The sequence below is a fragment of the Pongo pygmaeus genome, chromosome 8 (assembly GCF_028885625.2).
Source record: "Pongo pygmaeus isolate AG05252 chromosome 8, NHGRI_mPonPyg2-v2.0_pri, whole genome shotgun sequence".
NCBI classification, from domain to species: Eukaryota; Metazoa; Chordata; class Mammalia; order Primates; family Hominidae; genus Pongo; species Pongo pygmaeus.
Genome location: NC_072381.2, coordinates 80,808,440 through 80,826,447, shown reverse-complemented (window position 1 = coordinate 80,826,447; position 18,008 = coordinate 80,808,440). Strand labels below are relative to the sequence as shown.

At 36.8% G+C, this 18,008-nt stretch overlaps 1 protein-coding gene across 1 annotated transcript in view; it reads left to right on the top strand.

The window, feature by feature from the left end:
* CABCOCO1 (ciliary associated calcium binding coiled-coil 1) overlaps positions 1–6,802 on the top strand; it is a 103,575-nt gene extending 96,773 nt beyond the window's left edge. Inside the window, exons 6-8 of the mRNA XM_054436566.2 lie at positions 530–652; positions 1,334–1,474; positions 6,408–6,802. Of these exons, the coding sequence (XP_054292541.1) occupies positions 530–652; positions 1,334–1,474; positions 6,408–6,482 (339 nt within the window). The 3' untranslated portion in view covers positions 6,483–6,802. The remainder of the gene's footprint in view (positions 1–529; positions 653–1,333; positions 1,475–6,407) is intronic.
* The last annotated feature ends 11,206 nt before the right edge of the window (positions 6,803–18,008 follow it).

Here is an 18,008-nt window from a genome sequence, read left to right as displayed (position 1 = left end):
TTTTTGACAAATCTCCTTCCTGATCTACTGCCTTCATATATTAATCTTTGCAGCCCTTATTGTCTTCATCACCAAGTTCTTGATGGCCACTTCAACAGCTACATTCTGCCGAGTAATAGCAGTCCCCATCAGGATGACATTAAGTGTATTAAACACCTAATCCTCTGCCAGAACTAGAGAAGATACATAGAGCATCTAAAACTTGGTTCTCCACCTACAGAGGGCTTGTAGTCAGGAGAAAGGGAATACTGAAGCACAAAACAGTTAAGAAGGAGGAGATACTACATGAAATCCTAAACCACAGAGTATAGAAAGGAAATGAGACAGTGGGAAAACAAAGTGTTAATTTTGAGAAATTGAGCTCAAAAAGCACTAGAGGACAAAAAGGGCAATGGCATCAAAAATTCAAAGGATGTGGCACTTGAAAGATAACAGACTTGGAACTATGGTACATATATAACGGAACTGACTGAAACTGTGGTTGCTCACCAAAGGCTCTGTCATAATTCAACTTTTTTCTTCCCATCAGCAAGTGATAGAGGTTGTGAAGTCTGCATATGGCCCTTTCCCAAATCCTCTGGAAGAAGGAATCTCATTTGATATATATTCAACATTCATAGAGCCCCCCACAATATTGGATACAGAAATGAAGGTATATTTCTTTTTGTCTTTTCATTCACCCTACCTCATCATTATATTCTCTTGGGGTGGGAGGAAACGAACTAAATGTTTTCTTCATTTTCTTTGCCTCTAATTTTTCCCAACCAAATACAAATATTTCTCTAACTGTCGATTCAAAGATGAGTCCGCTGATGGTAGTTCAGCAATTTTAATCTTTTCCACCCTACCCTCCCTAATCTCCACCTTCACTTTCCCCTGGGCACCACATTGGTACCATGACTTGATCTGTCATAACCCTCATGAATAGGTATATAAATACAGAGTAACATCAAATCAAAATCTCCCCCCAGATTGATATTGTTTCTGCTAGAAAAGTATCCAATAGAAATTTGAGGTTCCAATGAGAACACATGGACACAGGGAGGAGAGCAACACACATCTGGGCCGTTTGGAGGGTGGGCAAGGAAGGGAAGGGAGAACATCAGCACAAATAGCTAATGCATGCGGGCCTTAAAACCTAGATGACAGGTTGATAGGTGCAGAAAGCCACCATGGCACATGTATACCTATGTAACAAACCTACACATTTTGCACTTGTATCCTGGAACTTAAAGTAAAATGAAATAAATTTAAAACAAGAAGTTTTAGGTTCCATATAAATCACCGAATGCTCTAGAAATCACCTGAGTGCTATTTACTTTCAATATTCTAGAGGTTGGATCAAGAACAAGGCCCTGAGGAGTCTCAGCCAGAAACTGACACCTCAAACATGGATCCTTTAGTTGGTTTCACCATTGAAGATGTAAAATCAGTGCTGGATCAAGTCACAGATGACATTTTAATCGGCATTCAGGTACTCAGTATTGATAGTATGCTCACTTACTTTATTACTGGTTAATTAGCCAACCTTAACTTTAATGTCTATAAACACTCCCCACACTGCCAGCATGAGTGATGCTTATGACGAAGTTCAATTTAACAGCTTCACATAATTCTCAGTTGAGTCATCAGAGATTCAGTAAGATCACAAAATAGATTTTCCAACAGCATCTAGTGTGGTGCATGTTATCAGTTAAAAAAATCAACAACAAAACCCAAAAAATAACATGGTAAAGGCTTCATGTCTTGTCAAACTGTAAACGTTGCTTATGCAAAAGGAATTGGAATGCATTTCTAAATGGTAAACACTGAAGATCAAACCTTAATCCTCAGCTAAGTCTTCTCACCAAATTTCTAAAGGCTTTCAGATCTTTGAACTGCCTCTCAGACAGTTTGTTCCTTTTGACCTATCATTAATGGCTAAGCAGTTTACACCAATAACTACATGGACATGGTGATGGCAGCAGCCGTATGAATAGCAGCTGCCAATGATTTATTAACTGGCTTAGGTTTATGCTTAACTCTTTCTCATCTCATTCTGTTCAAAAAACAAACAGCCATTTCTACCTCAACTCAAAGACTTATAGGAATTCACATAATTTTTCAGGCCAAATGATTAAATAAGTAAAATGTATATTTTGAGTACATTTGCAATTTCTTTAGAAATGGCTATAAATCAGGAGGGCAACCTAGTGCATATTTAAAATATTAATGCATCTCAGGAGAAGATTTAGTTGTCTTCTGAACATGAGACCATATATTAAAAGCCCACTGTATTAACAACTAATTTAAAAAGAGCAAAAGATTAGCTTGGCATAAGCATACCTTGTTACTTGTTTAATCATCAAATGTTATTGCACTATTTACACGAACATTTAATGATTTGGTGCCAACAGACTCAGCCAAAGTCCTCAGCTTAATAAGGGGTGTTTAGTGTTTACCAGAAATAGTGGAAGAACACGTTTTACACAAAGCTTTATTGTTAACAACTCCATGAATGTAATAACTGGTTATTGTGTAGAAGGGCAGAGAGCAGTTGAATTAAGCTGAGTTCAGAACATATCTCCTTTTTAGATTTGATAACATTTCATCTAAATATAGTTTATGTATAATCATGGCTCTGGGCTCCTTTGCAATCCTACAGCTCTGAAATTATTGCCGAGGAACTACTAGACAGTAACTGAATTGTTTGCAGGCCCAAAAAATTGAAAACGTCTTTACCAAAGCTGTGTTCCATGCAGTGAACAGTACATTTTAACTATTCATTGAAATGATTTTAAAATTACAGTCTGCAGCATTTATACCGCTATTCTATATGATAGCTGTGTGTCTATATGTTATCTTCCCATTGGCCTGAAGCCATCCTGGAAGTTCAATAGCTTGCTCACCTAAATGTAATTAGGCATGGAGAGGATGTGGACCAGAGGACAGGGATGCAGAATCGCTAGGTGCCACAATCATTTCCACAGTAAGTGGATTTGTAGACATCAGCCTGGGCCAAATTACTGCCAATTTTTCAATGAAATATTCAATGATGATGTGGATTTATACAATGGCTCAAGATGGCACACCCCTTTATGTATTTTCTGTCAGTAATCCTAGTAAACTCCATGTGAGTTAGGCAGGCACTTCCCCTGATAAATTGAAAAAATGGGACACAGAAAGACTTAAGTTATTTGTCCAGAGTTCCCAGGGTTGACAACTGATAAAAGACCCTGAATGGGAGCTGTGACCTGGGTTCTAGTTCTAATTCCAGCGTTATCCACAAAAACCACATAACTTCTAATATCACAACCAGACCACTTTGGATTTTAATACTCCCGTGGTATGGCACTTTTTCCATGTTTACCCTTGTGTCTTGGTCAAATTCCAAGTTGGGTAATTACTCTCTGCTTACCTAAATTCCTCCTCCTATTTTAGATGTGTAGGTTATTTTCCACTTCTAAAACCTGCCTTCCAGTGTTCCTGGCTCTAAGAACTGCCATATCCCTTTTCAAAGGTAGCTATGTGTCAGTGGTCAGTGTATATAAGCCATTTGAACACACTGACCTGCTGTAGGAACATTTAATGAATCACTACTCGTAAGATGTTTTACATTTTCTCACAGATTTTTTTCTCCTACTTTGTTTAAAAGTCATACTGTTATTACAATTTTTGCAAAAAAAAGGCAGTGAATAATTCATGTTCTAAGTACAGTTTTTTTCAAAACTCCTTTTCTATGTGGTCTCAGGCATATTTTACCTTCTCTAATACAGAAATTTCTGAAAATGTAGTGTGAATCCATAAGTTTTTTATGTTAATTCACTTATTTTCCCATTGACTCACTTTATGGTTTTAGAGATTTATTAAGAATGAAGTTATCTTGGCCCTGAGATGTTAATTAAAATTATACTGAATAGAGCAAACATTTTAAGCCTGTATAGTTTAGGCATTTTAATTTTAAAGATACATTCAAAATGAAATTATTTTGGCCCTGAGTTGTGTAATAAAAATTATACCCAATGGAGCAAACTTAAATATATTTAAAGAATTACATTTCAGAGAAATATGAATGCTAACACTAAATTCTTACATTACATGTTGGCTGTTGGCCCTGTCTAAGCAATAGGGTAATGTAAAAACTTTGAGGGAAGTTTGCCATCTTGGGACCCTAGATGTTTTTAGGTCAACTTGAATTTTCCAGGTTAGAAAAGCTGAGCATGAGATCATCTCAAAGAAGTGGTCAATGAGAGACTACTGAACCTATTTTTTTTTCCTTAAAAAAAGAAAAATAGAACCAGGCTCAACCATAGTATTTGCAGGATTGCTTGTCTGTTCAGCAAGGTTCTGAAGAATGACAAGGAAACACGGCTAATGACAGCCTGTTCTTGACTAGACGTGGAGCCTTTAGATCCAAACTCTGCTGGTTGTGACTGAACTAAAGTACTAAGCCTAAGGTCTGGAGATCTGAGACATTACTCACCTCTGTCAGTATGCCACTCTCTTAGGTGCACCTTCATGAACCTTTTCCCAAGGCCTACACTTGTTTTGATAAATTCTGTCTCAGTAAAATACCAGAAAGGCCTCCAAGTGAATGTAAAATCCCTATGTGGTAGTGAAACAGAAACTGGTAGATGATAAGCACATCAATCCTTAGCTGAAAAGAAATGAGATTACTGGTGGGCATAGAGGGACATTAATAGAAAGTGGGAAGAATTGATTGTTTGAGTGGAGCAATTCTTCCCAATCCTTTGAAATTGTGGTAAAATTATTTCAAACCATTTTAATCCCTATGTGGTCCAATATGTTGTATGCCATAAATTTATTTTAATAAGGCAGGAGTAACAGATTTTTAATTATTTCATGACATCATAACAATGAAAGATAACATTGGTAAAGTATATCACAAAATTGGAAGTTGAATTATGAATTCAAAAACTAAAGTGTGATGTTAACATAATCCTATTCCCCCATTTAATTTTTAAGATAAGAGCTAAAATCCAGGTGGTGAAATGACTTACCTAAGGTGACGTAGCTGAACTAGTACCTAGATCTTCCCAGTCCAAGACCAGTGCTCCTTTCGACCCTACCTAAAATCATGCATAGATGATGATTTCTTTAGAGTCAGTGCATCCTAAAGGAAGAGTTCCTCTGTGACCTGGAGGACCGCTCCATCCCTCTTTGCCTCCTCCACCCAACCACCAAGAAAGGAAAAGATAAGAAACCAGAGGCCAGAGCTTGATCCCAAAGTTTACTAAAGCTTGAACCAGAAGAGACTGATACTTATGTGAATTCTGAACCCAGAATTGTTGGCACACATACGATCTTTCCAGAAATATCAAATCTTACTGTGAGGTGAAATCAAATCTCATCAGATAAGGCAGCATGGACATGTCACAACTATCTGTTATAGTTACACTCTCGTAAATAAATATGAAAAATTATATCTGGGCTTAAAACAGTATTTGATTTTTTTAAATGTCTTCTATCTAAATTAAAATAATAAAAGGTTTGCAAAGCACAGTTACCCTGAAGCCCTCAAATAATGTTATAGCTATTAGAAATCTAAACTTTGAATTTATTAACACGTATGTGTATAAGCTACTCCTTATACAGTGGTAGACATTTTAAACATCACCTAAACAAGAACAAAAACATCAATTTTGCCACGTCAACCACCACTGGTTTTTCTGTAGGTAATTGTATTATCCCTTGTGAAAAAGGGAAGACATTTCCAGGGCTACTAATGTCCAGATAATGCGAACGTATTTATGGAATTGTGCAGGTAGCAATGTGAGTCCGCAGAAGATCACTGCCAGAGGCAAAATGCTATCACCACCTCAGCAATCACAAAACCTGAGAGCAATTGCTTACTTTTTTTACCAAAAATATATCACAAAGTGGCATCATTCCAAGAGTTCTAATGTATGATGAATACTCTTAATTATGGGAATTGTTCTAATTGTAAGATTATTTGTGCTGTTATTTCACAACAGAAGCTTCCTGGGATCTCATTTAGAATGTATTACACAGGAGACACAGACATCCATTGCAGATGGGTGGAGGGACCCACAACACTGCAATAACTGAGCCCAAAGCAGTTATTCTGATTCGGTGCTTATTGGTAAAGTCTGTGTGAAAATACAGATAAATTATCCTATCTTCCAACACAAGGCTATGTGAAAAATGGCTGTCCAAATACCACTTCCTGTTCATAGCAGACATGCTATACATTGGAAATGTGCAGAGAAATATGATAAAGTGTTATCACATCACTACAGGCTGAAACACAGCTATGTCTGCAAAACAGGAAGGTGTGTGAGGGATAATGTCTGTCTTTAGGCACTATAGTATGTCAAAACCACAAAGACAATGTGCAGCAAAAGATAGCTCCATCATAACCACATTTTTTATGATTGTCTTCACAGACCGAGATAAACGAAAAACTGCAAATACAGGAAGAGGCCTTTAATGCACGAATAGAAAAATTGAAAAAGGCCTGAGGACTCGGTACAAGGAGAGTGATGCTAAACTTCACAGAAACAAACAAAACCAGCCAGAATAATAGACTCTCTGGAGCGCCGTGTCTCCATCACTTAGTTGTGAAAGGAAAACCAAGCCCCACTTTTTATTTTCCTAAGTAATTAGAAAAGTATTGGTCCCAATTTTGCTATCTCCCATCCCGTAACAGCCTCTGAATTTATTGCACCAAGTGTAATAAGAACATTTTGTATACAAGAGTTTGGAGAATTATATATAAAAATACAATTACTTTTATGATAGTCCTTTGATGTTTTGACTAATAAATGCTATTCATCTTCAAGGAGAATGAAACCAACTTTTTAAACAACCAGAAATAAAGAAAGATGATAATAACTTTATCCATTTTGACCCAAACGAACTGCCACATTACTGGAACACTGTGAAAAGATACCAGTACCACACTGTTGAGGATAAAATTTGTTAAACAATAGCAATTCAAATGCATATATGAGGTTTTTTTTTTGTTTTTTTGTTTTTTTTTTTTTACTGAGATCATTTGGTTTTCTTATTTAAACGTTTCAGTGTGAAACCAATTTTCTGAAATTATGTAATGCAGTTTGAAGCACTTTAATTTATTCTGTACTGTATTTGTTATTTCTAATCTTGTTACTCTCCCAGGAGAATACATGACCTATATAAAAAGAAGCAATGTATAAATGGTTATTAAAGGCCAACCTATATATAGATTGTAAAAATCTTAAATACAAATCAAACTCATAGAGTTCCCAGAATTAACCATTATATTGCAGTGGAATGATTTTTAAAAATCTCAAGTCTTTAAATACCTTTATTAAAATATAATTTCAAAAGAAAAATATCAATTTGCCAGCTGATTGTCCCCAGTTGGACAAATTAATTACTACCAAACTCTTTTCCAAAGTTCTTATACTTCAGAGTATACTGGAATGGAGAGCATTGCTAGGAGGTAGCAGTTTCTTCAAAAATTTTCCAGGTTATACAGTACTTGGATCTGGGTGACATTTGATTGAATATCAGCTTTAACCCTACTTTCTCCATCAGTTCAAAGAAACTGCCCAAAATATATTCACTGGGGGCACAGGCAGATCTGACAGCATTTGGTAATTTTCTAACTACACTGATCAGCAAAGTAAGAGTACCCCTTAAGGTAAAACAATGTTTATTGTTTCTGTAGTTCCACGACTAAAAGGTCTAGAGATGTGTTTCTTCTCTGAGCTGACCTTCCTGAATGAAAACGTTGATGGCTGCAGATCAGTAGGAGGGCTCATGAAGTCTGGATTCCATCAAGCAGTGTTTTCTCCAGAGCAAACTGAAACTGGGGAGACTGCAAATGTGGAATAAAGGAGCTTCCAAAAATTACCAAAAACAGCTTCAAGTGCAATCGTTGGCACAGAGTAGACCTGCATTTCTAATAAAGAGTGCTTACTTGAGCAAGGGTATCAGTCAGAAGTATCAGGACTTTAAGACTGAATCAAAATAGCACTAGGATCCCTAAACACTATATAGAGACAATATATGTAAGTGTGCTTAAAGCTGTGGTCTCTAGACTGAGACTCCCACAGTGTGATATTGGCTTCACACTGGTGAGTGTGTGACCTTGGACACGCTACTCAACTTCTATACACTCATCTATTAAATGGAAGTAATACTTATTTTTGAAGTGGTTATGAGGACTCAATATGCCACTGCCCATCCCTAATACCCATTGCCCAGTTGCTTGATTAGGCTGTCTGCCAGAATTTCAGGGCTTCTCTGTCTCTCCACTGCCACCTGTGGGGCAGCATGTCCTCTCCCTCTGTTGAACTCATCCCATGGTAGCCATCCTGCCACTCTGAACTCCTGTATTTTCCATGGTGGAGGAGCCCAGGGATCTCTCTGGCAACCCAACTTTAAGATGTAATAATAGGAGTAAGAACAACCACAACTTTCAAAAGTATTTTTTGCCCATTCAAACAACTGGATACATGCATAAGTGGTCTTTTTTTACACAATTAATATTGCTTTTTACATTCCTTTTTCATCAAGTAGTGTATCTGAGAGATAATTCCCTATCAGTACATTTTAACAACCATGTAATATTTATCAGTTTCACGATTTTTTGATGGGTCCTCCTGCTGAACTTTTTTGTTTCCAGCAGTTTGTTATCACCATGCTGTATCGCCACCCTTGTGCACACATCTTTGTGAATGTGTATGATTATACCTATAGGTCAAAACTCTAGAAGCCGAATTCCTAGGTCCAATTGTATGTGCGTTCCAATATTCTTAGATATTGTCAAAGATATTTCACCATTTTGTGTGCCCACCAACAGTGTATAACAATACCTCTTTCTCTACATTTTACCAACAACGTACATTAGTCGATTTTTTGTCTTTGATATTCTGGTAGAAAATAACGTCACACTATTGCTTTAATTTGCTTTTATTGTTTTACTCTACATGGGTTGAACACCTTTTCATATGTTTATAAGCAAATATATACATATATTCATTTAACATATATAATGTGTGATGATAATATACATATTATGGTTATTAGGAAGACTATATTCATTTAGTCTTCCTAATAACCGAGAGAGAGAGACAGAGAGAGAGAGAGAGAGAGAGGATAGATAGGTAGATACTATTAGCCTTTAATAGTTAGCCTTATTTTATAGTTATGGAGCCTGAAGCTTAGAGGGATTATTAACCTAAACCAAGATACACATTTAATAATTGGTGGGACGGGGCTTCCAAACCAAGTCTGACCTATTTTACAGATGATGAAACTGGAATACAGAGAAAGTTTAGGTAACTCTCCATGATCGTACCACCAGTAAGTGGTGGAATTAAGTTTGGAACTTGGGCCTGTACGATCACAAAACCCACGTGCTTAACTTTTATCTTCATCTGGCCATCTCATAGTTGACATGAAATCAAGGGAAAGCTGACCTTTCCTTTCCTTATTATATAATAATATTATTAGAATAAGCAAGTTTGTTGTTGTTCCCTTATTACTATAAGGGAACAAACTTGCTTATGCTAATGAGTGCATTAAGTTTTTGGAAAATGTATCCAAGGATAGAATATATAACTCATTTCCATTCATCTATTCATGTATTATGTATTTGTTGAGCACCTTCTATGTGTCTGGGCATTTAGAGGTGAGCCAAATAGACGTGGTATCTGCCCTAATAATTTAGTGGGGGCAGTTAATAGTTAACAGTTAACTGTGATAAAGACAAGCTCAGGGAGTTAGGAGAATATAGGGCAAAGGAGCTTGGTGGCATCTAAGAGGTCAGAGAAGCTTCCTATGGGTAACTTCAGGGCTGGGCCCAAGAAGTAAAATTTAACCGGGGGGAAGGTGAAGGAAGATGTTTTTCTGACAGAAGGAGGCATGTGCCAAGTCCTTGGGACACAAGCTGAAGCCAAACAACTGTCCAGAGCCAACGCTCTTGTGGGGTTGTGGACCACATTACAGATTTTTATTTTTATTTTCTATTTTTTATTTTGTTTTATTTATTGATTGATTTATTTCGAGACGGAGTCTCGCTGTTGCCCAGGCTGGAGTGCAGTGGTGCCATCTCGGCTCACTGCAAGCTCCACCTCCCGGGTTCACGCCATTCTCCTGCCTCAGCCTCCCGAGTAGCTGGGACTATAGGCGCCTGCCACCACGCCCAGCTAACTTTTTTGTATTTTTGGTACAGACGGGGTTTCACCGTGTTAGCCAGGATGATCTCGATCTCCTGACCTCGTGATCCGCCCGCCTCGGCCTCCCAAAGTGCTGGGATTACAGGCGTGAGCCACCGCGCCTGGGCACAGATTTTTATTTTTAACTTAAAAACAATGACTCATTGTTGACAAATGTTAAGTAGCAAGTGACATCAGATTTATGTTTTTAAAAAGGTTATCTCTCTAGTACCAAGACTTCTATCTATGGAGACCTGGAAAAGGGAATATTCTTATCAAAAGAGTCCTACTGCTAATGATGCCATAGCACCACTTCACAGCAGTTTCTAAGACAGGGAGAAATAAAGAAAATGTTTGACTTTTTTAAAGTGACAGAGTCCACCTACTCTAAGTGGTCTTTGGCATAATGGTTGCCCTCTGAAGAGCCAATTTAAAAATAATACCAACCTATCACTTAGGAGAAGCTTTTCTCTCATCATCCACAATAAAGTATGTTTCTTCCATTTGCAGGAATAATTTGGAAAGCTTTTTGCATAGATCCCATGATAAGTTTCAAAGAGCAAATATATTCATTATGTTATAAACAAGCCACAGACTGCCACTATTTCAGGTATTTGCAGGCACTATTGTGCCTAAATATAACTGTGGAGTCATTTTTCCAAAATCTGAATATAAAGCCTCTATTTCTATCCTTCATTTGATTGGAACCATTCAATCATCCTGGTAGATAATAAGTTTGCATGTTCTTAGATTGCATTTCATTATGCTTCAGTTCCCCTAGAAAATAAATGTGCTCCTTTTCCCAACGATTGTAGAGGAGAAATACTTCTGACAACTCAAATTTCAGCCTCTGGAAGACGTCCCTCTTCTGGACATGAAAGTCATTTGTTTCCTGGACATTCATCTGTTAAATAAGAGAAGTCAAGACCCCCTCATGACAGCCAAAATACCTATTAATTTAAGTTTCCAAAGAAAGATGAATCCAGATCAAAATAATTCCATCCAGATCAAAATAATTCCAAACCAAAGAGAGAACACTAAAAATTCCTTTCACTTTCAGGATGACTTTCCTTTTCACAGAAGAACCTGCAGTGAAGAAGATTGGTTTATCGTATTTTATTTGTCAGAGCTGCCAAAGTGTTTTATGTTAATATAATTTTTAACTTCAGAGAATGTTCATTGAAAATGTCTTCGATGGTCATTTGGTGCTTGTTTCTTCCTTTTAATCTAGCTTGTAATTTATTCTGGGCTTTCTAAGTACCAGAATGAAAGAAGACAATTAAGGTCCTTGACTTGCGGGAGTCCATGGAATTAATGACGTTTATAATCTAGAGGCAGATGACACACAAGTGAATGTTCTTTTTCAAAAGAACATGCAGAATTATAACCACAAAATGCTTAGAAGGATAATCCCCAAACCCAGATAAACCCACCTATTCAAAATAATTTTGGTCCAAATCATCTTTGCAGAATTCCAAATAAATTATGTGGATACTCCACTCCAAAGGAGGAGGAGTATGACTCCACTGATGTATGGGCTGTACATAGAGACTTCCAAAGAATATAGTATAGAAAAAGTAATGCTTCCATAGTTGAGAAACCTGACAAACACTGCTTCAGCCAGGTGATCAAGGTCAACATCAACAGTCAATAAATCATGTTAATGCATGTACCCTTGATATGAGGTGAAAATAGTGAAGATCTCTGTGATCTTCAGGCCAAAAACTTAAAACCCCAGTCTAATCGTGAAGAAAACATCAGGCAAATTCCAATAAAGGAACAGTCTATACCTGATTAGTACTCCTCAAAACTGCCAAAATCATCAAAACAAGGAAAGTGTAAGAAAATGTCACAGCCAAGAGGAGCTTAAAGAGAATGACAACTAAATTGTAGCAAGGTATCCTGGATGGGATTCCAGAACAGAAAAGGGAAATCTTAAAAAATATGAATAAATTATGAATCTCAATTAATAAAAATGTGTCAATAGTAGTTCATCAGTTGCACCAAATGTACTATACTAATGTAAGATTAATAATAATACTAATAGGAAACTGTGTGCGGTGGTGGAGTGGGGACAGCATAGGGGAATTCTGTACTATCTGCTCAATTATTCTACAAATCTACAACTATTCTAAAAAAAAATCTAAAACTGTTTTAAAAGAATAAAATCTATTAATTTTTTAAAAAGAGTCTTAGTCAAAACAAAATTAATTAGAAGAAAAAATGCCCACAGTCAGATGTCACTATTAATAAAATGATACTCCCTTGTAAATGTCACATGAAAAATCAAATATAGTCATCTTGCAAATTAGAAAAAATATACTCAGAAAAAACAGAAAGTAATATTTCCCATTTTAAAAGGGTAATTGTAATTTTCATCTGTTCTGGGCCTCTTCATACCTTCTTACTTCCATAGTAGAATTCGAAACTTTCCAAAAATATGCATACTTCATAAAAGCAGAGTACATTGATTTCTTTTAGTACCAAACTCATTGTATAACACAACATCATAGTATGTTCTATCAGCTAATCTTAAATAGAGAGATCAACCAGGCTGGGTACAGTGGCTCACCTGTAATCCCAACACTTTGGGAGGCCAAGGCAGGAGAATTGCTTTAGGCCAGGAATTCAAGACTAGCCTGGGCAACATAGAGAGACCCTCGTCTCTACAAAAGAAACTTTTAAAAATTAGTCATGCCTGGTGGCACATGCCTGTAGTCCCAGCTACTTGGGAGGCTGAAGTAGGAGGATCATTTGAGCCTAGGAACTCGAGGCTGCAGTAAGCTATGATTGCACCACTGCATTCCAGTCTGGGGGACAGAGTGAGACCCCCATCTCTAAAACAAAAACAGGGAGAGATAAGGAGATCAACCATTTATAGAATGGCCCCAGTCTCTCAAGTAGCTCACAATGAGGTAAGGCTTCTTTAGATTCTGCTAAGACTTCTCTAAATGAGCAGTCCTTGTTTTATATAACATGGAAAACACAATAAATACATAAATAAAGAAATGCTATCCAGCTAGTTAAAATCAAGCTTGGTAATAATCATATCACCTGCCATCCTATCACCAAAAAAAGAGATCAAAATAGCCTGGTTATTAATATTTTCATTGAATATTCATCTCAAAATCAAAAAGAGGAAAAAGTAACCCTTGTTTTTAATATGAGTGACATTTTATATTAATGCATTGTCAATACATGGATAGCTTTCATAAAACCAAGGCCCAAATTCAACCACAATAAAAGTAACAGTACTTATCTTCCAACCTCATGCGTGAGTTAAACTGTTACGATGACCAACAAAATATAGATTTTTCTTTCCTTTTTTAGTATAAAAATTGATATTATTATTTTTGATTAACTCTATCCAGTCCCTTTTTGCGTTGTTATTGGACATTATGGATTAGAATAAATTTAAAATTTGCATTGAATTTGTAATAGTCAAAAATTCCAAATAAAAAGCGTTCTCACTCCATTTTGCCAGACGCAAAATTGTTGCATTTGCTTAGTATGCATAACTGAATGATCGAACAAAAGCAATGACCAATAAGATTCAATTTAAAAATAGTACTACTGCAAGACCATGGTGGTAAAAATCCTAAACATCTTCTAGTTTAACCCTTTCACAGTAACGCTTACTTTTCCTGAGGGCCAGGAAAGTGAAAAGACACTGTAATAACACAAGTAATTTATGACAAAGTCCAAACTAGCATCCACATTATGATTCATTCATTCAAACATGGTTATATTCAACAAATGTTTACTGGGTGTCTTCTGTGTGTCGGAAGCTATGCTAAGCATACATCAGCAAAAACAGATAAAACCACTGCCTCATGGAGTTTATAGTCTAGGAGAGGTAGATTTTAATCGATCACATAAACAATTATTTTTTTAAAAAACTATAACACATTCTATGAAAAAGGGTATACCCTGCAACAAGAGCTTACATAGAGAAATTTGACTAATCAAGGAAGGTTCTACTGGAGAGTCACATGTCAAGGATGAATTGGGCACTCGTTAAGCAAGGAGAGGAGAAAGTTTTTAAGCAAAGGGAACAGCAAGTGCAAATCTCTGTGGAAATAAAATATGGAAGGCAGAGGGTGTGAAAGGAGGCCTGTGTGGCTGAAGTCTCTAAGTGAGAAAGAGCATTTTTCAAAGTTGAGGATGAATATAAATGGAGATTAGATAATGCAAAACCTTGGAAGTCAGAATAAAGAGTTTTGTCTTTCTCCTAAATACAATCAGAAGTTACTAAAAGATTTTAAGCAGAACTTGGAGGTGGTTGGTGAAGGACAGGCATTTTGCATTATGCAAAGATTACTCTAGCTGCAGTAGGGAGAATGAAGAAGAGACCTGGGAGGATGGGGTCACCCCAGTTAGGATATTTTCCAGCCCAGTGCTCTTTCTATTACCCTATATATGCATCAGAATCTGCCCACCAAAATCCATTTTCCCGTTCTCCCTAACCATGTGGTTGGACTCCATTTCCCAGATCCCTTTGCAGTTAGGTATGGCCATGTGATGAAGTTCTACCCAGTGGAATGTGGGCAGAAGTGAAATTGGCTATGTTAAGGGCTTTGCTGAAGACCAGGCAACACCTCCTCCATGTTCTCTCCTCTCTTCTTCTGCTGGCTGCATAGCAGTGAGGACAATGAGAATTTGAAGGTAACAGTGCACTTATCAGCCTGGGTTCCTGAATAAACACGTTGACAGGAGAAACTCACCAACCTGGAGCACACATCCAGACTGTCTGATGAGCAATAAATATAAACTTCCACTTCTTAGAGCCACTTCATTCTTAGGTCCATTCTTTACAACAACTTAGCCTTTTCTAATTAACTCAATCGATATGTCTTTCTGTGTTTAGCATACATAATATGTCTCATATGGGTCAATGTCTATAAACTGGAAAAAGCAACTAGCATATTCATTAACTAGGGACCTGCTTATAGTTTTCTTATATAAGGTAATTACTTCTTAGTTTATATAAGCCCACAGTCCCTCCTAAACTGGCATTCTATGAAATAATTCACTGAGCCTCACAAGTATGACGAATTGCACACTTAGGAATTTTCTACCAGGGTCCACATCTTAACTACTTTCTCCTTTAAGTGAGGCTAGTAATTTTTAAAATGTCTATGATTGGCTTGGGATTTCTCTAATAAGAAATGTAAAAAACAAGGCCCTAAATTATTTTCTAGTAATTTTCCCCTTAGGCCAAGGTCATTTCTTCAGCTGTTATAGTCTTTAATTCACTAAAAATTATTTACTAAATACCTACTCCAAGAACATGGCTAAGTCCCTTAGCAGAGCCAATATTGATGTGTTGGCTGCTGTGGTATTAATTATATGCAGTTCTAAACACTAGTATGTATTTCTGAAGTATTAATCTTGCTTAGATAGTAGACAGTTCCATAGGTTAAAATAAAAGGCACAGCCAGATCATACACAGAGCTGGAAAGAGAAACAGAACTTTGTTTTTCCCTCCCGCAAACATGCTCAGTCACCAGTTGTTCACTTGTGATGGGTGCCACCTGAATCAGTTGGCATGTTCTTGGCTGCAAGCAAGCAAAATGCTAAACTCAAAATGGCTCAAAAAATAACAACAATAAAAAATGTAGAGACCCTTCATGACATCATGGAGGACCCAGATCATTTATCTGTGGTGCCCTCACCAGCACCTTGGCTTTTGTCCCCAGTATTGTTCCTTTATAGTCCCAAAATGGCGGCAATATCCTCACAAATGGACTAAATACTCAAAAAAAATTTTTTTTAAGAAACATTTTTTTCCTCTTTTATATCTCTTCTTAAGAACAACAAAAACTTCCTAAAGCCTGCCAAGAGAATTTTCTGTGTCCCTTTGGCCAGAATTGTGTCTCATGGTGAACCCTAAACCAGATATTGATAAGTGAAGTAGAATTGTCATGATAGATTTAGTTGAGTTAAGATTTACTAACCAAGGCTAGAGGATGGCCCTGAAAAACACAGTCAGCCAACACTTGAACAAAATTGGGATTCTGTTAGAGAGAAAAAAAAGAACAGCTATTGGGCAGGTAATTGCCATTTCTACTCCACAAAGCGATCTTTCCTCTGTAATATTTTATATCTTGGAATGACCTAACATTCTCTTCATTCTTCATTTCCAAATTTAGAATAGATAATAGATAGGTAGATAGACAAATAGATAGAAATTTTCTTCTTTTTCAAAGATTATGCTACTGGTGCTAATTATTATGTCTATGTGTGGGTGTGGTTTAAAAATAATTGTCATACAAAAAGCTACTGCATTCTAACATGTCTGTGAAAAATAGCTAGAAATTTTTGAAACCAAGTCTATTCAGCTCTTAGGGTGCTGGCCTCATATTGAATTATTTTTGCCATTTCCTTTCTGCTGAAATTTTGATGACATTTTCATCACTCATTCAACCAAGTGTGGCTATTTCAGATTTAGTTAAGTGTCTTTACTCAAGGTCCTCATAGGCTCCTTTATTTGTTGGAACTATTTCAAAATGAATAGACAGATGAATCACCAGAGCACTGCACAGCACTAAACGGAGGAAACAAAACAAACAAAATAATAAGACAATTACAGATTTGGGAAATTGTTTATAATATACTATCAAATGATAAAGGGTGAAATCTATCATTTAGTATGACTTGTGTTTGTGCGGGAACATTGATAGGCAAAGAAAAAGAATTCAAACAGATTGGAGGGTTATCTCTTAGTGGTGAAACTACAGGTGATTTTTTAAAAATCTTTCTGTGTTTTTCATGCATTCTATATTGACTGTTTTATGAAGAAGAAGAATTAAACACTGCTTCCGACAGGTGTATGCTGCATTCCAGCCTTCAGTGTCATTTGCCAGCCTCCAGATCAACCCACTGGAAGCGTGGAGATTCTCCTTTTCCAGTAGCAATCATTAGAATGCAGCAGGTACTGTTTTGACCCAGGGAAGCCCAAAGAGCATCCCAGAAACAGTTCTTGTTCTGGAAAAGCTTCCAATCTAAGTTAGATACATTGACAGGTTCGTGACATCTGGTAAATAGACACATTGCCCTTGCAGTACTGAGATAAATTCTAGAGATGGATTCCAGCAACGATTCAGTCGAAATCAATGTCATGATGGTGGGCCTGTCACATCTCCCCAACTAAGCTTCAGGTTTATTGTTTATAAAATGCATGAAGTTGAAAACAGGTGAAAGGAGGCAACATTGAGAAACCTTTTCCTAAAACTCAAGAGACACACCGACTTTATTTTAAAAAACTAGAAAACTAGTCTTAGAAGAACACATCTTAAAGAATATCTCAAATTGACTAAAAATTGAAACACCAGATGCATTCTCATTAAAATCAGTAATGAGGTAAGGGTTGTGATTTGAAGTAATTGTATTATTCCATGTTTAATGTCTGTCTCCAGCCCAGGCTGTAGCTCTAGAAGGACAGAAGCTGTTTCTATCTGGTTTGGTGCTCTATCTCCAAGGTCGAGCACAGTGTCTGGTGCAGAAGAGGTACTTCGTAAATCTCTTGTGAAAGTAAGTGCAGAAGGCAGACTGATACGCTGGTTGGTTGGCTGTTTTCACCACTAGTATTTTGATTTTTCTACCACTGCCATAAGACAGCATGTAGGACTTAAAAGTATAATTAACACAAAGCCAAAATCATTATTGTTTGTAGACTATAAGACTATCTACAATGAAAACCCATGAGAAAATCATTCTAAAAATTTCAGTAAGAAGTCAAATGAGAAAATAAATATTAAAATAAATAAAGATTGTCTGGCTGGGCTCGGTTAGTGGCTCACGCCTGTAATCCCAACACTTTGGGAGGCCAAGATGGGC